Source organism: Arvicanthis niloticus, chromosome 12, assembly GCF_011762505.2.
Source record: "Arvicanthis niloticus isolate mArvNil1 chromosome 12, mArvNil1.pat.X, whole genome shotgun sequence".
NCBI classification, from domain to species: domain Eukaryota; kingdom Metazoa; phylum Chordata; class Mammalia; order Rodentia; family Muridae; genus Arvicanthis; species Arvicanthis niloticus.
In genome coordinates this window covers 23,623,527-23,645,621 of record NC_047669.1, presented here as the reverse complement: position 1 = coordinate 23,645,621, position 22,095 = coordinate 23,623,527, and the positions used below count along the sequence as shown (strand labels likewise).

General features: G+C 40.4%; 1 protein-coding gene across 1 annotated transcript in view; it reads right to left on the bottom strand.

Moving 5' to 3' along the window:
- Positions 1–22,095, bottom strand: part of Polq (DNA polymerase theta) — a 109,721-nt gene that overhangs the window by 13,954 nt on the left and 73,672 nt on the right. Inside the window, exons 20-24 of the mRNA XM_034515555.2 lie at positions 21,457–21,650; positions 19,178–19,315; positions 17,705–17,879; positions 9,874–10,000; positions 9,208–9,326 (exon numbers count right to left, since the gene is read on the bottom strand). Coding sequence (XP_034371446.1) covers positions 9,208–9,326; positions 9,874–10,000; positions 17,705–17,879; positions 19,178–19,315; positions 21,457–21,650 — 753 coding nt within the window. The remainder of the gene's footprint in view (positions 1–9,207; positions 9,327–9,873; positions 10,001–17,704; positions 17,880–19,177; positions 19,316–21,456; positions 21,651–22,095) is intronic.

The following is a 22,095-nucleotide window of genomic DNA, read 5'->3' as shown; positions in this document are numbered from 1 at the left end:
AGCAGTAAGGGAAAAAGGCAAAGTAACATATAAAGGCAGACCTATAAGAATTACACCAGACTTTTCACCAGAGACCATAAAAGCCAGAAGATCCTGGACTGATATCATACAGACCCTAAAAGAACATAAATGTCAGCCCAGACTACTATACCCAGCAAAACTCTCAATCATTATTGATGGAGAAACCAAAATATTCCATGACAAATCCAAATTTACACAGTATCTCAACACAAACCCAGCACTTCAACGGATAATTGGTGGAAAACTCCATCACAAGGAGGGAAACTACAACCTGGAAAAAGCAGGAAAGTAATCCTCCAAAAACCGTAAAAGAAGGTAGCTACACAAACATATCTCCACTGCCAATAACAAAAATAACAGGAAACAACACTCATTTTTCCTTAATATCTCTTAATATCAATGGACTCAATTCTCCAGTAAAAAGACATAGACTATCAGACTGGATACGTAAACAGGACCCAACATTTTGCTGCATTCAGGAAACGTACCTCTGTGGAAAGGACAGACACTACCTCAGAGTAAAAGGTTGGAAAACAATCTACCAAGCAAATGGTCCCAAGAAACAAGCTGGAGTAGCGATTCTAATATCAAATAAAATCAGTTTTCAACCAGAAGTAATCAAAAAAGATAAAGAAGGACACTTCATATTCATGAAAGGAAAAATGTACCAAGAGGAACTTGCAATTCTCAACATCTATGCCCCAAATGTAAGGGCACCCACATACATAAAAGACACATTACTAAAACTTAAAGCATACATTGCACCCTACACAATAATAGTGGGAGATTTCAACACCCCACTCTCAGCTATGGACAGATCATGGAAACAGAAACTAAATCGAGACACAATGAAACTAACAGAAGTTATGAACCAATTGGACTTAACTGACATCTATAGAACATTTCATCCTAAAACAAAAGAATACACCTTCTTCTCAGCACCTCATGGTACCTTCTCGAAAATAGACCATATAATTGGTCACAAAACAGGCCTCAACAGATACAAAAAGATTGAAATAATCCCCAGCACCTTATCAGACCACCATGGATTAAGACTTGTCTTTGACATGGACAAAAACATCAGAAAACCGACATACACTTGGCAACTGAACAATACTCTACTCAATGATAACTTGGTCAAGGAAGAAATTAAGAAAGAAATTACAGACTTTTTAGATTTAAATGAAAATGAGGACACATCATATCAAAACATGTGGGACTCATTGAAAGCAGTACTAAGAGGAAAAATCATAGCTCTAAGTGCTCACAAAAAGAAAGTGGAAAGAGCATACATCAACAACTTGACAGCAAACCTGAAAGCATTAGAACAAAAAGAAGCTAGTATACCCAAGAGGAGTAGACGGCAGGAAATAGTCAAACTCAGGGCTGAAATCAACCAAGTCGAAACAAAAAGAACTATACAAAATATCAACAAAACCAGGAGCTGGTTCTTTGAGAAAATCAACAAGATAGACAAACCCTTAGCCAGACTAACCAAAGGGCGCAGAGACAGCATTCAAATTAATAAAATCAGAACTGAAAAGGGAGACATAACAACAGAAACAGAGGAAATTAAAAAAATTATCAGATCCTACTACAAAGGCCTATACTCAACAAAATTGGAAAATCTGGAGGAAATGGACAATTTTCTAGATAGATACCAGGTACCAAAGTTAAACGAGGAGCAGATAAACCACCTAAACAGTCCCATAACGCCTAAAGAAATAGACACAGTCATTAAAAATCTTCCCACCAAAAAATGTCCGGGGCCAGATGGTTTCAGTGCAGAATTCTTTCAGACCTTCAAGGAAGACCTAATACCAATCCTCTTCAAGTTATTCCATCGAATAGAAACAGAAGGAACACTACCCAATTCATTCTATGAAGCTACCATTACACTCATACCTAAACCACAGAAAGACCCAACAAAGAAAGAGAACTACAGACCAATCTCTCTTATGAATATTGATGCAAAAATACTCAATAAAATTCTCGCAAACCAAATCCAACAACACATCAAAACAATTATCCATCAAGATCAAGTAGGCTTTATCCCAGGAATGCAGGGATGGTTCAATATTCGGAAATCCATCAATGTAATCCACTACATAAATAAACTCAAAGAGAAAAACCACATGGTCATATCACTAGATGCTGAGAAAGCATTTGACAAAATTCAACATCCCTTCATGTTAAAAGTCTTGGAAAGATCAGGAATTCAAGGCCCATATCTAAACATAGTAAAAGCAATATACAGCAAGCCAGTAGCCAACATCAAACTAAATGGAGAGAAACTTGAAGCAATCCCACTAAGATCAGGGACTAGGCAAGGCTGCCCACTCTCACCTTACCTATTCAATATAGTACTGGAAGTCTTAGCTAGAGCAATTAGACAACAAAAGGAAGTCAAAGGTATACAGATAGGAAAGGAAGAAGTCAAAATTTCACTATTTGCAGATGATATGATAGTATACTTAAGTGAACCTAAAACTTCCACCAGAGAACTCCTAAACCTGATAAACAACTTTAGCAATGTGGCTGGATATAAAATCAACTCAAACAAATCAGTAGCCTTCCTCTACTCAAAGGATAAACAGGCAGAGAAAGAAATCAGGGAAATGACACCCTTCACAATAGCCACGAATAAAATAAATTATCTTGGAGTGAATCTAACAAAGCAAGTGAAAGATCTGTATGACAAGAACTTCAAGTCTCTCAAGAAAGAAATTGAAGAACATCTCAGAAGATGGAAAGATCTCCCATGCTCCTGGATTGGCAGGATTAACTTAGTAAAAATGGCTATCCTGCCAAAAGCAATCTATAGATTCAATGCAATACCCATCAAAATTCCAAATCAATTCTTCATAGAGATAGAAAGAGCAATTTACAAATTTATTTGGAATAACAAAAAACCTAGGATAGCGAGAACTATTCTCAACAATAAAAGAACCTCTGGGGGAATCACCATTCCGGACCTCAAACTGTACTACAGAGCAGTAGTGATAAAAACTGCTTGGTATTGGTACAGAGACAGAAAGGACGATCAATGGAACAGAATTGAAGACCCAGAAATGAACCCGCATACCTATGGTCACTTGATATTTGACAAGGGAGCTAAATTCATCCAGTGGAAAAAGGACAGCATTTTCAACAAGTGGTGCTGGCTCAACTGGAGGTCAACATGTAGAAGAATCCAAATTAATCCATTCTTATCCCCTTGCACAAAGCTCAACTCCAAGTGGATAAAGGACCTTCACATAAAGCCAGGTACACTGAAAATATTAGAAGAGAAGTTGGGGAAGACCCTCGAATACCTAGGCACAGGGGAAAAGTTCCTGAACAGAACACCAATGGCTTATGCTCTAAGATCAAGAATCGACAAATGGGACCTCATCAAATTGCAAAGCTTCTGTAAGGCAAAGGACACTGTCAACAAGACAAAACGGCAACCAACAGATTGGGAAAAGATCATTACCAATCCTACATCTGATAGGGGGCTAATATCTAATATTTACAAAGAACTCAAGAAATTAGATGCCAAACAACAAAATAACCCCATTAAAAAATGGGGTACAGAGCTAAACAAAGAATTCTCAATTGAGGAAACTCGAATGGCCCAGAAGCACCTTAAGAAATGCTCAACATCCTTAGTCACCAGAGAAATGCAAATCAAAACAACACTGAGATACCACCTCACACCAGTCAGAATGGCTAAGATCAAAAACTCAGGTGATAGTAGATGTTGGCGAGGATGTGAAGAAAGAGGAACACTCCTGCATTGTTGGTGGGGTTGCAAGCTGGTACAACCACTTTGGAAGTCAGTCTGGCGGTTCCTCAGAAAATTGGACATAGCACTACCTGAGGACCCAGCTATACCACTCCTGGGTATATACCCAGAAAATGCCTCAACAAATAACAAAGACATATGCTCCACTATGTTCATAGCAGCCCTATTTATAATAGCCAGAAGCTGGAAAGAACCCAGATGCCCTTCAACAGAGGAATGGATACAAAAAATGTGGTACATTTATACAATGGAATATTACTCAGCTATTAAAAATAATGAATTCGAGAAATTCTTAGGTAAATGGATGGATCTAGAAAATATCATCCTGAGTGAGGTAACCCAATCACAAAAGAACACACATGGTATTTACTCACTGATAAGCGGAGATTAGCCCAAAAGTTTGAAACAACAAAGATTCAACTACCAGACGACATGAAGCTCATGAAGAAGAAAGAACAAGTGAGGATGCCTAGGTCTTTCTTAGAAGGAGTAACTAAATAACCAAGGTAGCAAATATGGAGACAAAGTGTGGGTCAGAATCTGAAGGGGGGGTTGTAGGGAGACCATTGTGTCTGGGTATTCATTCCATAGGCAGTCATCAAAAATAGACGCTGATAGGGATGTCAGGATGGGAAAGCTGACAGCAGCCTGATAAGGCTGTCTCCTTAGAGGTCTCTCAGAGTCGGACATACCCAGAGACAGGTACCCACAGCTATCCATTAATATGATCAAAGTTCCCAATGGAGGAGTCAGAGAGTAAATTGAAGGAACCGTGAACCATAAGGGCTGGTGGCCCTGTGAGGAGAGCAAGAATACCAACCAGCCAGAGCTCCCCAGGGTCTAAACCACCAGCCCAGGAGCACATAGGGAGAGACACATGACTCCAGCTGTATATGTAGGGGAGGATGGCCCTGTTGGGCATAGGTGGGAGACAAGATCATTGGTACCCTGAAGGCTGAGCACTGAGGGGGGGGAATCTGAGGGTGGGGAGGGAGGCTGGGGGTAGGTGGGTAAACACCTTCATAGAGGCAGGAGGAGGGAGGATGGGATAAGGGGTTCCTGGGTGGTGGGGGAAATATGGTAAGGGGATAAAATTTGAAATGTAAATATTATATCCAATAAAAGGGGAAAAATAGAAAAGCGGTTAGAACCAACATTCTTAATAAAATGTCAGCCCTCTTTAAAAAAAAAAAAAAAAAAAAAAAAAAAAAAAAAAAAAAAAAAAAAAAACCTATCTTGATACTAAAATTTGTTTTGAGAATTGTATATTGCAGAATGATCAACCTTGATGTATCTACTCAACAAGCAAGCTGGGCAGACCTGCTCAAACCTCTGAGGTCCGTGAATTCTATCTGGAGGCAGCGAAGACACAGCATCAGAGGATTGTCAACTTGCTCTCCCCCCCACTCCTCTTCTAATATCTCAACGCCCATAATCAGCTTGAAGAAGCTAATGATGAGTCAGCGCCCCTATTCCCTGGGCATGGGGACTAAGGTGGTAAATGTTGGGCTGTCTCCCTAGGAAAAAGTAGTGGTTTTGTCGGAATAGAGAGGATTAGCTAGGGTTTATTGCATAGCCATAACCTATTAGTAGAAATCTGTATAATTAATATCAAGATGAAGATATAAATTCTTAAATGGCACCAATTTACTTTGTTTACAAATTTTAAGGTTTTCAGTGGCATGAGCTTTTTAGTGATATAAGAGTGAGATGAATATTGTTACTCTCATAGGCATTGTACCAGTATAACACACTTAGGAATACAAAGCTTAGACCCAGTCCTTCTTTAACTTTTTTAACTGATTTGAGATGGTCAGCCTGTGAGTTAAGGGACTATAGCAAATTCATGACTTGGAGTTTATTATAAGGGTGTTCTCTATGTTTTATTTAGAAATAGCTGAGTGGAGTTAACAGGCAACAGTCCAGATTACCTTACATGGATAGCTGGTTTTCAAAACATCAGAAATCCTTAGAATTGACATGACAAACATTTCAGTATTAATGTTCATTTTCATTAGAGACCTGTCTGCTCCGGACAGCTTCCTATGTTAAACTCTAAGAAGAAATTGAGCATCCTTGGAGTTACTCCAGTTGTGGTGAGACAGCCACTAGGCAAGAATTGCCACTTTCCTTCTACAGACAAATTACTGTCCAGAAAAGGACACACTTGCAGAATAGTCGACTGATTATATCTGCCTAGACAGAGTAATCAGCCCTTAATAATTCTGCAGCACTAAGGTCTGTCAGATGATCCTGGGCCAGAAGGCAGAAGAACAGATGCTCCAACGTTTTGAAGTAGAGCGAGTGTCCAGGTGTTCAGAGGTCTCTATAAATTGGCTAAGTTTTAGAAGCTATGCTTGGTGCTTCCCACAATTATAGTCAACTCAGTCATTCTGGATTTCTGATGGGGTTGAAAACTTATAGCTATTTACTTTGAGAGAAAAGATCTGAGTGTATGGTCATCAGCTGACATTCATCCTAAAGCCAAGGAAAAAGCCAGGTTCAGAACTAAGTGTTTTAATTAGGATAGATGACAGAGGTGCTGGTTAGTCAACAAAAGGATGGACTGGGTATTAGGACTATCTTGTACCTCACTGGTACAAATAGGCATAATTATGCTCTAATTGTATTTTGAGAGAAAAGTTTCCTTTTAACAGGAAGGGTGATGTGTAGGAGGAGCTAAGGTGGGAGGAGTACTGAGAGGAAGAAAAGGAGTAAGAAGAGGAGAAGAAGAAGGAGAGGAGAAGCTAGGTGATGAAAGAGAGATAGAGGGGGGAAACAGGGAAGCAGATGTTTATGTATCTCCACCAGTCAAAGATAGTTGATATATCTAGGTTGGGTAGTGGGTTACACCTCTGATTGAACAATACCAAACTTATAAAGCCTATGATTAACATTTCTTAAAAAAATGTATAAATGCAAAAAGGAAAAGGGGGCATGGGATAGGGGTTTTCTAAGGGGGGGGGGAATGGGGAAACGGGATGGTATCTGAAGTGTAAATGAAAGATCTAATAAAAAAAATTAAAGGGAAATATTTAATTACCTTTTGCATTGGTAATGTTTCATAAAAAAAAAAAAAAAAAGAAATGTGTATCTCCTTTTCTATTAATTATAAAAAAAAACTATTCATTTTTAAACAAGAGTAACTTTGTATTTTAAGTGATCATAGTTAATATCATAATTAGCTTCTCTGTGCCCTCAAAAGAGAGACGACACAGTCAGACAATTTTATCTTTCTTAAGTTGTTATCTTTTAGTTCAGTTTTCATATTCTTGAATGTTATTTTAATTTGTTGGATTTATGTTATTTCGTTATGCAAATAAGTGCAAAGTTTTAGCAGTTATGATTATGTGGGCGTTCCAAACTCTATTAATTAAATACTCAAGAGTATTCCAAATTGTAAAAAAAAAAAAAAAAAAAAAAAAAAAAAAGAGTGCTTTTGTTTCAACAATATCAAAGCTATTCAGTGAAAAGAATCAAGTTAGCAGTAGGAGAGGAAAAGTACTAAGGGAATAAGACAAGCTTCTTTGAACTACGAATAACTTGATAAGAAGACTTGCAACACAAAAACAAAGATTATGATCAAAGGAGGAGAAGATATTTTAACTGCTAGTACAGAGCAGGAGTGGTTGCTGAAAATTCGTAACAAACTTTATATGTAAGTTCACTGAAATAATGGACAGAAGAACCTCAAATATAATAATAAAAACACTGAATTCCATTCACAAGAGGACTGGAAATTAAACCCACAGACAGAAATAAATTTCTTCACAGCATCCAGAAATCTTCCCAACACACTCAGGCAAGTGTGCAAGACACACTCAGATGCTACTCCTGGGAAGCAAAAGGGCAGCCTTCTGCCCACTAGGCAGCAATCAGACACTAACACAATTGGGGTTATTTTAATCTGTGACTCAGCAAACAAACTCATAGATAATGGTGCAAACTGAGAACACACAGGTTAAACTGAGTTATAGTCCTATTTCTTATTTTGTTTTGAGATAAGGACTCACTGTGTAGCTATGGTTGGACTAGAACTCACAGATCTGCCTGCCTCTGCTGGGATTCAAAGTGTGCACCATAATATCCACCCACTCCCACTGCTTACTGATAAGCACAAGCCTTTAATATAAAAATGTTATGTGAAAAGTCCAAACACAGAAGTATATACAGAATGATAACTCTCAGGTAAAAGTCAAGAGACCACATAGCCAAAGCTATGTATACCTGCAAAAGAAATCCTGGCAGATATATAATAATTATTTAATGAAATAAACAACAGACAATGAAGAACTGTCACTGAGGAAAGAGGTGATGATATGAATAACTGTGGTTTCTGAAAGCTAGCACCTCTGGAAACCCTGCAGGATGGGGTGTTCCCTCTGATCTGAGGAAACTGAGACTATAGCTTGGGCCCATGAGGCAGGCAAGCAGAACTAGCCAGTTCAGAAAGGAGTTGTGCATCCAATGAGCGCCAGAACACACGCAGGAATCCCTTTGCCACTAACGTGGATTACACACATGTTTATCCTTCAAAATGATCCTTCTAACAACATGAACCTGCTTTGTCAAAGGTCTTCTGTGCTTTGCAGGATCTGATGAGAATTTTCAAATACTGGAACTTGGGAAATCTGTACAATGTGGCAACTAGGAAACTTCAAATCATGAGCATGCTTCACACTAAATTACTATTGAGCAATATGGCTTTTAAATCTAGTCATGCTCTGTCCTCATTGGGAAAATCCCTTACACCACACAGCGATGAGGCTTCCTTGCGATAGACTGGACTTCATATGCTGATAGTTCATACAAGCAAAGTTGTCAGCAAAGTTACTTCATCAGACTGTGAGTTCATTATGGAAGGGAAGTTTCTGACAGAACTTATAACCATTTTATTTACCTGGACTAGCAACTGGCAAAAGAGAAAGAGAAAATGGGCCCAGTAATCATAGGGTAATTAAGGAGTTGGGTTACAACCTCCAGGTGTTTTGATGACAAACAAGTGGGTAGGACTTAAGGCTGAAGTTAGCCTAGCAGTTACACACGTCATAGAAAGCAGGCAGACAGGATTAGAAAGCAAGAACCACAGGAGCAACAAATCACAGAGAGGGGCCCACACCTGCTATCCCAAGGCAAGTGAGAAAAGACACTTCAGTACCAGTGAGGCCCCACAGAGAAGCAAAGGCAAACAAGCATGGGCAGAATCAACTGCATTTCACAGAGGCTTACAGAGAGCATCAGTACACAGCAGCTACTGAGATACACCACAGTGGTACTGGGGCAGCACAGCGTCTAGCACAGGAAAGACGGAGGGCATAATGCATACCTCTGAATCCTACTCATAGTTCACGACTTCTCAGTGCCTATAAACAACTCCACAGCAACAAGGAGTCCCTTACCTGGGAAAGGCACAAAGGCATGGCGCATGCTCACTGAAAATGGCACCCCTTTATCTGAGGCCTTCTCCATCAGTGTTCCGTGCCCAGGATGCAGGCCATAAACCTTCTTATTTTGATCTCTGTAGTATGAATAAAATCATCAGTTAGAATATGACAAATCTCAGATACATGCAAAGTCTGATTTCTAATAAAGACAGTATTTCTAACAAACCTAAATAACATAACCTGAAACCCACTTTAAGTTGAAGACATTAGACCCCTGTTAGCAAACATGGAGCCACTTCTGTAATCACGTCCCCATAAACTGCTTTTGTGATGCCCCACCCCCCATTTAACTGCACAAATCTCTAACCAGACCTAATGTAACTATCTGGCTGCTTCCTCTTATCAAGTGCATGTGGGGGCAGGGAACACTGCTGGCACGACTAGCCCCTGCACTTCCATATTTGACAAATCACACCGTGGTGGTGGCAGCGTTAACCCTAGTGCAGGTCAGCCGCCTTTACCATCAACCAGCATCATCCATCATAGGATTTGAAATGGATGACGTCTAGAACAAAAATGGTCTGCCTGGAATATAAACCATTGTTCTGTTTTACACAACAGGGTCTTTAGAGCCATCACACTCTCAAAAGGCTAATGTCAATATAGAGAAATGGAGCTTACATGGCCATCGGACGCCGGCCTTTGCCTGGAGCCTGAGAAGGTGGGCTCTCCCTTACTAGTGTTGGCATTTTAATTTCAAAATCTCTTGGCACATTCTGGATATTGGGTTCTGTAAAGGTTATTCGTCCTAGAAATCAAGAAGAAAAGAATTAGAAAAATAAACCTGACAATCACCAACTGATAGCTTTTGTAACTCAGAATGATCTTTTGTCAATCTAACTGGGCTGGCAGGATGGTTCAATTTGTAAAAGCACTTGCTTCCTAGCCTGACATCTCAAGGTAAATCTCCAGATTCCACACAGTAGAAGACAATTGGCTCTTACTGTTGTCCACTTACTCCTACAAATGTGATATGAAGCAAATGAATGCATAATGCACACACTCACAATAAATAAACATAAGAAGATCTTAAAAGCATATTCAACAATGCTAGGCTAGGGTTATGTTTCAAGTTTTCTGCATTTTCACAGATTAACAGTAAGCACAAGGTCCTTCCGAAAGTAATCAGCTACAATAGTGTGCTCTTCATTCAGCTAGTTCTCTAGAAACAATGTGCTGACAGGAACACCCTGGTAAACCGAGCTACGCCTGTCACAGAATGAACAAGGGAGCATAAAGGTGGGAGCAGACACACTAAGTAGCCAACTTCAGCAGACATGGATGCTAGCACCTGCCAGCTGGGGTCAGGACACAAGACAGAACCCCTGGGATGGAGCAGGTGGACATTGACAAGGACAGAAGGGACCAGTGAGAGGCAGCCATAGGACCACAGTTTCAGCCTCACCTCAGCACCATCATCCAAGAGTCAGCAATAGCACTGACACAGTGGGAAACTAGATCAGATATGATCAATTTTCTAGTTAGAAATTTTCTAAGTAGAAAATACTTTAAAAATAGTTTCTCTAAAATACCTTGGTGTGACTAACCAAGCAAGTGAAAAATCTATACAAAAAGAACTTCAAGTCTCTGAAGAAAGAAATTGAAGAAGATCTTAGAAGATGGAAAGATCTCCCATGCTCATGGATCGGCAGGGTTAACATAGTGAAAATGGCCACCTTACCAAAAGCAATCTACAGATTCAATGCAATCCCCACCAAAATTCCAACTCAATTCTTCAGAGATAGAGAAAGAAATTCTCAAATTCATTTGCAACAACAAAAAACACAAGATAGTGAAAACTATTCTTAACAATAAAAGCACTTCTGGGGGAATCACCATCCCTGACCTCAAGCGCTGCTGCAGAGCAGTAGTGATAAAACTTGCATGGTATTGGTACAGAGACAGACAGGAAGATCAATGGAATAGAATTGAAGATGCAGAAATGAACCCACACATCTACGATCACTGGATCTTTGACAAAGAAGCTAAAACCATCCAGTGGAAAAAAGACAGCATATTCAAAAAATGGTGCTGGCTTAAGTGGCTGTCTGCATGCAGAAGAATGCAAATTGACCCATTCTTATCTCCTTGTACAAAGCTTATGTCCAAGTGAATCAAAAAACTCCAGAAAAAAAAAAAAAAAACAGATACACTGAATCTATTAGAAGAAAAATTGGGAAAGAGCCTCAAATACATCAACACAGAGGAAAACTTCCTGAACAGAACACCAGTGGCTTATGCTCTAAGATCAACTATAGACAAATGGGATCTAATAAAATTGCAAGGCTTCGTAATGCAAAGGACACTGTCATCAGGACAAAATGGCAATCTACAGATTGGGAAAAGATTTTTACCAATCCCACATCTGATAGAGGGCTAATATCCAATATATAAAAAGAACTCAAGAAATTAGACTCCAGACAACCAATGAACCCTATTAAAAATGGGGTACAGAGCTCAACAAAAATTTTTAACTGAAAAATATCAAATGGCCGAGATGCACCTAAAGAAATGTTCAACATCCTTAGTCATCAGGGAAATGCAAATCAAAAATGACCCTAAAATTCTACTTCACACCAGTCAGAAGAGCTAAGATCAAAAACTCAGACAACAGATGTTGGCGAGGAAATGGAGAAAGAGGAACACTCCTCCATTGCTGATGGGATTGTAAGCTGATACAATCACTCTGGAAATTAGTCTAGCGGTTTCTCAGAAAATTGGACATAGCATTACCTGAGGACCCAGCTACACCACTCCTGGGCATATACCCAGAAGATGCTCCATCATATAATAAGGACATATGCTCCACTATGTTCATAGCAGCCTTATTTATAACAGTCAGAAGCTGGAAAGAACCCAGATGTCCTTCAACAGAGGAAGGGATACAGAACATGTGGTACATTTACACAATGGAGTACTACTCAGCTATTAAAAACAATGACTTTATGAAATTCACAGACAAATAGATGGAACTTGAAAATATAATCCTGAGTAAGGTAACTCAGTCAGAAAAGACCACACATGGTATGCACTCACTGTTAAGTGGATATTAGGAAAAAAACCTCAGAATACCCACAATACAACTCATAGACCATATGAAGCTCAAGAAGAAGTGTCGGGCCTAACAGGAGGTCTAATCTCCATTCCACCTTCACCCTTCAGTCATGTACATAGGAGGGCATGATCCAGGCCCTAGAGAGATTTACATACTAATAAGGTACCTGAAGGCCAGAGGGTGGAGCCAAATAAGCATTCCTCCCCAGCCCTTCCTCTCTCTTTCCCTCCCTATTTAACTCAGGTCCACCCTGGGTTTTAAGGGGTGTGTATCCAGATCCACCCACCATCTGCCATGTCAATAAACTGGTTTTGGAAACCCAAGGACTTCCTTGTGTGTTGGGGTCGTGAGGAACCGTGAGGAACTGTGGGGAGGCCTTTAGTTAATGAGCAGCCGGGCCCAACTTCCAGCTGGAGGAACCCAGAGCGTTCCCAGCCAACTACCCACAGCATGGCGGGAGGAACCCTGGGTTCCCCAGCCATATTTTTTCCTACAAAGAAGGAAGACCAAAGTGTGGATGTTTCAGTCCTACTTAGAAGAAAACCAAAATAATTACAGGAGGTAGAGGGTGGGAGGGACTTGGGAGAGTAAAAAAGGGGGGCAGAATCAGGTGTGGGAGGAAACGGGGAGATGTACAGAGGGTCAGGAAATTGAACAGAGGTGTGTAGCAATGGGGGATAGGCAAGTGGGGGGTAGCCAACAGAAAGTCCCAGATGCCAGGAAAGCAAGAGGCTCCCAGGACTCAACAGGGATGACAGCTGAAATACCCAACAAAGGGGAGAGAGAACCTGTAGAGACTATATCCAGAGGTTAGGCATGGCCCACAGTTGAGGGATGGGGCCACCCACCCTTCTCAAAAATTTTAGCTCAGAATTTCTCCTGTCTAAGGGAAATACAGGGAAAAAGAGTAGAGCAGAGACTGAAGGAAAGGCCATCCAGAGACTGCCCCACCTGGGGATCCATCCAACATGTAGGCACCAAACCCTGACACTATTGCAGATGCCAAGAAGTGCTTGCTGACAGGAGACAATATAGCTGTCTCCTGAGAGGCTCTGCCAGAGCTTTATCAATACATATGTGGATGCTTAGAGCCAACCATCAGACTGAGCATGGGGACCCCAATGGAGGAGTTAGGCAAAGGACTGAAGGAGCTGAAAGGGTTTGCAACCCTATAGGAAGAACAACAATATCAACCAACCAGACCCCTCAAAGCTCCAAGGGACTGAATCACCAACCAAAGAGTATACATGGAGGGACCCATGGCTCCAGCTGCATATGTAACAGAGGATGGCTTTATCTGGAATCAATGGGAGGGGAGGTCCTTGGTCCTGTGAAGGCTCGATGCCGATGCCCCAGCATACGGGAATGCTAGGGCGGTGAGGCGGAGTGGGTGGGGAAGCACCCTTACAGAATCAGGGAGGAGGGGAGGATGGGTCAGGGGGGTTGCAGAGGGGAAACTTGGAAGGGGGGTAACATTTGAAATGTAAATAAATAAAATAACCAATAAAAAATTTTAAAAAAGAAAAGAAATAACAGAAAGCTGGGGCAGGGTTGGGGGTGGGGAATAGCTTCTCTAAAGTCTTATATGTCTTATGAAGTCTTTATTTCTTGCACAGTATTTTACATCTCTGAATCGATTTACAGCATATGAGCGTATTCTTCCAAGCACCACTTTGGGGAATTGTTATTGCCCTTGCTTTGTGAGTCTTCACAGAAACAGGCTCTCTAGCAGTCACTACACATAATTCACCTTCTTCTAATGAATCAAGTATTTTAAATGGCTTGGGCATTATTTTTCTAAATAAACTCCTTGAGGTCCTTGTTACTTAGCTTATAGCAACAAAGTAAGTGTTTAATTCTTGATAGCTTTTACATAACTTTCATTACATGGCTCCTTTCATGTTAAGAGCAGAAGGAGGCAAAGTCCCCCTCCTCAGCACACTTGGCCCTAGTCTGTTAGCTGAGTTAGGAAGTTAACACTGGTGGTTCCTTCCGGTCTGGACCAGAGTACTGAGCAGATCTTGCATGGCAGCTCTGCCCCCAACCTCCAAGAACCCAGAGGAAGCGGGGATCCCAGGTACTCTAACTCAGGCAGTATCTTAGAATACACAGCCTTGGTGTATCTACTCATCAAGCATACTGAGCAGACCTGCCCAAACCTCTGATGTCCTGGAATTCCATCTGGATTCAGTGAAGACACAGCATCAGAGGCTTATCAACTTACTCTTCCTCCGACCCCTCTTCTAAAATCTCAACGCCCTTAATCAGCTTGAAGAAGTTAAAGAAGAGTCAGCGCCCCTATTCCCTGAGCTTGGGGACTAATGTGGTTAATAATGGTCTGTCTTTCTAGGGAAAAGTAGTGGTTTTGTTGGAACAGGGGGGATTAGCTAGGACTTATTGCATAGCCATAACCTATTGGTAGAAATCTGTATAATTATTATCAAGATGAAGTTATAATTTCTTAAATGGTACAAAATTTACTTTGATTTCAAATTTAAGGTTTTCATTGGTATGAGCCTCTTAATATAAAAATGAGATGAATATTGATACTCTCATGGGCATTGTGCCTGTATAATAGGCCTAGACCCAGCCCTTTTTTAACTGATTTGGGATGGTTAACCTATGAGTTAAGGGACTATAGCAAATTCATGGCTTTGAGTTTATTGTTAGGGTGTTTCCCATATTTTATTTAGAAATAGCTGAGAGGAGTGAACAGACAACAGTCCAGGTTACCTTACATGGATAGTTGGTTTTCAAAACATCAGAAGGCCATAGAACTGACGCTACAAATATTTATATATTAATGTTCATATTGATTAGAGACCTGTCTGCTCCTGACAGCTTCCTGTCATGGATTCTAAGAAGAAATTGAGCATCCTCGGAGTTACTCCAGTTGTGTGGTGACAGCCACTAGGCAAGAATTGCCTCTTTTCATCTACAGACAAATTAGTGTCCAGAAAAGGACACACATGCAGAATAGTCGACTGATTATATCTGCCTAGACAGAGTAATCAGCCCTTAATAATCCTGCATCACTAAGGTCTGTCAGATGATTCTGGGCCAGAAGGCTGAAGATTTGATGCTCCAACGTTCAGTAGTATAGGGGCTTTTCAGGTGTTCAGCGGTCTCTATAAATTGGCTAAGTTTTAGAAGTTATGTTTAGTGCTTCCCATAACTTCAGTTAACTCAGTCATTCTGGATTTCTGATGGGGTTGAAGACCTATAGTCTCATAGCCAATCCTGGCTATTTACTTTGACAGAAAAGATCTGAGTAGATGGTTTTCAGCTGACATTCATTCTAAGCCAAAAAAGCAAGGATCAAAAGTAAGTGTTTTAGTTAGAAGAGATGACAGAGGTTCTGTTTAGTCAACAAAATGATGGACTGGGTATTAGGACTATCTTGTACCTCACTGGTACAATTAGGAATAAGTATTCTCTAATTGTATTTTGAGGGAAAAGTTTTACTTTAACAGGAAGAGTGATATGTAGGAGGAGTTAAGTGGGAAGGAGTACTGAGAGGAAGAGATGGAGCAAGGAGAGAAGATGAAGAAGAGGAGAAGCTAGGTGATAAGAGAGAGAGAAAGAGAGAGGGGGCATGGAGGCAGATGTTCACATGTCTCCACCAGTCAAAGATAGTTTTTATATCTAGGTTGGGTATTGGGTTACGCTTCTGATTGAGCATTACCAAACTTATAAATCCTTTGATTAATATTTTTAAAAAAATGTATAAAAACAAAAAGGAAAGGGGGGCATGGGACAGGGGTTTTCTAGGGAGGGGAAATGTGGAAAGGGCATGACATCTTAAATGTAAATAAAATATAAAATTTAAAAAAAAAAAAGGAAGTTAACACTTGCCAACCAAAAGGAAGGTAAAAACTAAATGACAAAGCACGAGTACACACTAATGAAAATAAATTCTAATCATGAAACCATGCTCAGTTAAACTTCTGTTTCTGTATTATTGAATATTATACTAATTATAAAAGCTCATTAAATATTATATTTCTAAAGTTAAAAAATACTATAGAATTGATAAGTACCAAATAACTATGTAACACTCTGAAACGCTTAAGCCGATTTTGTTTGGGCATCAAGTGGTCATGTGAACAATAAATGTCCCACATAGGCTCAAGTATTTGAGTACTTGGGCCCTAGTTGGTGATTCTGTTTGAGGAGCTTATGGAGCTCTTAGGAGGCATCGCCTTGCTAGAGCACAGAACATCACAGGGCAAGCTTTGAGGGTTTAGAGCCTCACCCCAGCTTCCAGCTTGCTCCCTCTGTTTCCTGTGTAGAGATGAAATATAATCTGTTTTCTATCTCTGTGGTCATGCTATGCCTTCCATGATATAATGGACTCTATCCCCACTGGAACCTTAGGGAAAATTAAGCCTTTTCATCTTTCAGTTGCACTGGGTCGTGGCATTTTATCACAGACACAGAAAAAATACCTAATATACACCAAGTATTTCATTTAGCTTCTAATATTAACAGATGTTCCAAAGTGAAACTTATATATCAACAAGACAAGAAATGACTAGGAAGAACCAAGACATGAGCTTATTGGGGACAAAGGAAAAGAGAAAGTTTTTCAGAAAAAGAAATACAGCCAACCACAAGACAGCAGTGTCCAGCAGTATTTGTACTCTAGAAACAACACGGCTAGGGATGCAGGATGTTCTGTTATATAAGAGAGCGCTTAGACACTGATACGGTGCAGACCTTGTCTCAGATCTTAACACCAGAATTCAAATCTTCACTTCTGCTTTCAGACTCCTCCACACTGTTCCCACCGATCCACAGGCCTCCTCCGTGCATGTGCTGAACTTGAACTGCCCTTTCTCCCCTCAGACTCCTCCACACTGTTCCCACCGATCCACAGGCCTCCTCTGTGCATGTGTTGAACTTCCCATGAGCATCAACTTTAATTGGCAGTTACTTCCCATGGCAAGTAACTGCCTAGAAAAGTAGCAACTTTCCTTTGTGTCACACTCTATCCCAGGATGTCAATGCAAGATCCAGAAAATCCTACACCTTCTTTTTCTATTTGTGTAAAACGAGACAGTTGACAATTCTGATGTCCCTGGGCCTACAGAGACTCAGCTAGAAGTGAAAGGTTTGATAAAGTTAGGTAAGGACACCAAGTCAAATACAGACTCAAATACAGACTCCCCTATGCCAACACTGACACAAAGCAAGCACGCTCTCAGATGCTCTCCAGTTGCTCTTCCTAGGATCAAGGTGCTATCTGGCTGTGTGTGGAGGTATTGTGGGCTTTCTAAGTGCAACAGAGCTTCACAGGGATGCAAATTTGAGTTCCCAGGTCATCACAAGCAAATATCGCATATGAAAATCTTTTCTTTCACAACTGGACAATTCATATCTCGCATTTCTCCTCACCTGTAGCTGTGTGTGACTGTGATACAGGGTAGATCCTTTCCATTCTGAGAAAGGGGTTCAGGTGCTTTTCCCGCTGCAGAGGGAAGACCACTTTGGTAATAGCATTACTGATTCTTCTCCATTCCAATATCAGGCCTGGTAAAGGATGCAAATCCTTTAATTTATTTAAAATATCCTGGAAAGATATATAACAAGATAAGGTTGGAATATTGTCCAAATTCAATAGCAAATCAGAATGTCTCTTAGATAAGTAAAGACATCTCAAAATTTAGTCTGATAAATCCTATATCCATGACTCTGTCATTGACTAGGTGTTTTTAGAAGTTCCTGTAATGATAACTTTGTAAGTACAGTTTACAGGACAGTAATATAAAATTTATAGCTATTAAAAAGACAAAATCGCCGGGCAGTGGTGGCCCATGCCTGTAATCCCAGCACTTGGGAGGCAGAGGCAGGCGGATTTCTGAGTTCGAGGCCAGCCTGGTCTACAGAGTGAGTTCCAGGACAGCCAGGGCTACACAGAGAAACCCTGTCTCAAAAAACCAAAAAAAAGAAAAGGGAAAAAAAAAAAAAAAAAAAAAAAAGAAAAGAAAGAAAAGAAAAGAAAAAAACAAAATCAATAGAACATCAGTTTCATGAAGCATCTGCCTCCCACATCCCAAGAGTTACAGCATCTCTTTTCTTTGTCTTTTTCCTCTTCCATCCTGTCAATGATTAGAGTCATACTAGTAGTCTTCCTCCTTGCCCTGATACAAGAGGCATTTATTTAAAAGCAGATGTTTCTGATTCCATGGTCCTTAAGGAATAGAAACTAGGGAGGCCAAAGGACCAGCCAGACTAACAAAGAGCTGTGCTAGCAACAGGGCAGGTGAACTGCTCATAACGAGGCAAGGGTCAAAATCCAATAGAAATGCAACTAGACAGCTCTCCACAGCCAATTGGCTACATTTTCTAGCCCCATTTTCCCAATGGAACATCAGTATGCCAAGCCCATCTTCCCTTCTCTCCAATCAATGCAGTGTCCACAGATGGCCACTGGAAAAACTCCTTTGAAAGTAGTGGATTAAAGGTCTTCAAACAAATCCATGGAAAATGTTTTTTTTCTTGAAACTGAAGAAATAATTTTTTCAGCTATAATACTTTCAGTGTTCGTACAGATACACAAATCATATAAATCATACTAAAAACCTAAGCATACCAGATAATAATAATGTCTGCAGATGTGCGTTCACAAACATCCACATTGTTTAATAAGGACAGAGCTGCTAACTCGGACGACAGTCCTGAGTCCCACGGTACAACACCTCCACGAATCGTTTCACCCAACCTGCTTGCTTGAACCTGGGTGAGTTCACATGGCGCACTGTGGCAGCTCTTGATGTCAGAACACTAGCAAACTAAAAGTAGTTCTGACTTTGCCCCATGCATGACCCATGTGTGCCCTGTGCGTGCCCCAAGTGTGCCCCCAAGTACCTTACTAGTGCTGAACCGTCTTCCCAGCCTCATTCTGTGGTCACTCTCATTCCCTCTTCTGGTGGAACCCAGAGTCTTTTTGCTGCCCTGCGTTTTCATCTCTCCATTTGGTGGTAACTTTAGTTCCAAAAATAAAACCTGCAAAAATTAATACTTTTTCAGTCAAGAATCAAATTATATGTACTTTCATTCAGAAACTATATTTTAAAAGTTATTTGAGAATATGAGCTCTACAACTTATCCTGGGATTTGGAAGGATGTTTCTTTTAATGAACAACAGCGCTGACCATGCCTCTCATGGTACCTGGGCCGGAAGCTATGAACGCACAGATGTCAGACCAACCCAAGCCTCAGCGTCAGTGGCACGTGCATGCCTGGGCTCCTATGAGTTCCTCTAAAGGCCCTTGAAAAACAACCAGCACGGCTACTACATTTAACCACCACCAGGAAAGCCATCCAATCCTAACACTGGGTCATAGAAGTTCCTAGACATAAAAGCTCAAAGAAGGTGGTTAATCCATTGTGGCAACGATAAAGGCTAGTGAGCAGCCTATGCAGGAAAGCATCCCATGCAACCAAGCCCTCACTAACTCAAATTAGAGGGACTTAAAGTTAGGCAATTCAGAACCATATTTACTTACTCATTTGCTTATATACCTCAGATGTTTTTTTATGAATCTTGAACTACTTCCCCAATAATAATTCCAAAAATGAAAACAATTCATATAAGTACAAGATTGTTTTCCCCACAAACTGGCTGAAGAGTGTAGAGAAGGATATCCCTATGATTTTCCGGTAATTAAAATAGGTTGCATTTCACAATAGTGGCAGCAGCTGGTAGGACAATCAGTTAGGACAACACAAAGATCTCACGTATCTATGTACAAGTTATTTATCTTAGAATTTCTCTCAGAATTGACTAAAAATTTCTCACCTCATTTTAAAACAGAGACCTGGGCAGTAGCCAATGCATTAGAATTCTGCTCTTGCCTAAAGTTTGGTCTAGTGAGTAGTTGGTAAACACCCACTCAAGAAACCAGGCATAGACAGGCAGAGACCCCATGTGACCTAAAATGGTTTGCCTGGTTTGTTTCCCTGAATCATGAATCTATGTTTGTTTCACTCCATTTGTGTTGAAATACATATATTCTGTTTTTTGATAAGTACTTTGTCTACACAGTAACCTGGGTGTGCAGCTGAAGGCTAGAGAATTCAGAAACTAACTCTCCCTCTCCCTCTCCCCCCTCACTCATTCTCTCTCTCTCTCTTCCCCAACCCCCACAAAGAATGCCCTGAAAGCACTAAAGATTCCAAAACAGATAAAACACAGGCTTCAAAAAACAAAAAAATAACAAAAAAAATTTCTTGTGTTCTTTAAAATACAAAACTCTCTAGCTTAACAAGGGCATTTTTATTAGGAGTTATAATATTTATTGATCATTTACATCTATGTGATGCTCACTAAGTATATTTTTCCAACATTGCCACAACCTTATGAGACATTTTTAATCACAACCCTCATTTCACTGATAAAAAATGGGGACATAAATAGTTGATGTTTCAACTACTCTGATCCAGGGTCATGCAGATAGGTAATGAATGGGGGAAGACAGAACCCAAACCCACAAGTCAGGCTCTACAGTCTATGATATTGACTAAATGTTACACTACTGGATTGCATATAGAAAACACAACACAGTTGGGGCTCCCCAGGGTATGAACGCCCTCACTTAGATAAAAAAAGGAAACTCCAACTACGCTTTGTAGGGAAAAGTATGGAAAAAGGGGGAAATGGAAAGTATACCAACCTGTAAAAATAAAAGAAGAGTAACTTTGTCAAAATTTCAGGAAACTTACAAAAATCATAAATTATGGTTAGAAAAGAAAGGTAACAAAAGTCTCATTTTAATTCACACCTCAGAAAAATTTCCAATTTGCCTCTCTGAAGAAAGATGTTGGAGCACAGAAGGGCAAGTGTCCATGAAAGAAATGGCATCATGGAGCCACAGTCACATGTCATGAGCTGCCACCACCAACTACAGAGCAAGGGCTGCCTCCTTGGATGCAGGCAGATCATGGAGCCACATCCAAGTCTCCTTTCCAACTTTCCTACCTCAGAAGTACAGATACAACTTGTTGTCTGGTACTATACCACTATTCCCAATGATTCTTTTTAGTTGTTTCATTTTACTAAGTGTTGTTCTTTAGAATTTATACAGAGAGATAGCTGTGACACATGTTATTTAACTCCAAAAGTGTCCCTATTTCCAGGATAGTACCTGTGCGATGTCATCTGCACTTGTAAAGGAAAAGCTGTGGCCAGCTAGTTGATAGGCTTGAGTCTCAATGGCGTCCAGCTTGGCTTGCATAATGTGCTTCTGACTTTCACACTCGGCAGTACTAAAGCCAATTCCATTTAGTTCTAGCAAGGCCAGGCAGTACTGAGAGGGCATCTCCACTTTGCAGAAAATATCTGGAAAACAAAGTGGAAAATCAAATAAAATCATCACCTAAATCATCGGTTCCTCAGCACTGCTGAAGCTCAGGACAATCCTTCAGCAGCTACCCAAGCTGTCATTCAAATCCAATCTCCTGAACAGGTCCCCAAACCAACGGAAGGTGGCAAAGGGTAGGTCATTTAAGCACTAGATGCTACCTATCCCATCTGTGCAAGAGTAGAAAAGCTGGCAATCTTGTGAGCAATCTGGACTAACAGAGACATTTCTACTAAAACTTAGAAAACATTCTATGCTCAAATCATTCAGAAGGCTATAACTAATGCACAAGAGGAAACAAGACTATTTTATCCAAGTCACCTTAAGCATCTCTCCATGGGGAACAGGCCAGCTGTCAGAATATACCTATGCAAAGAGCACAAGAAAAGAAAATCTGGAGGTCAGGTCAGTAAAGTAACAAGC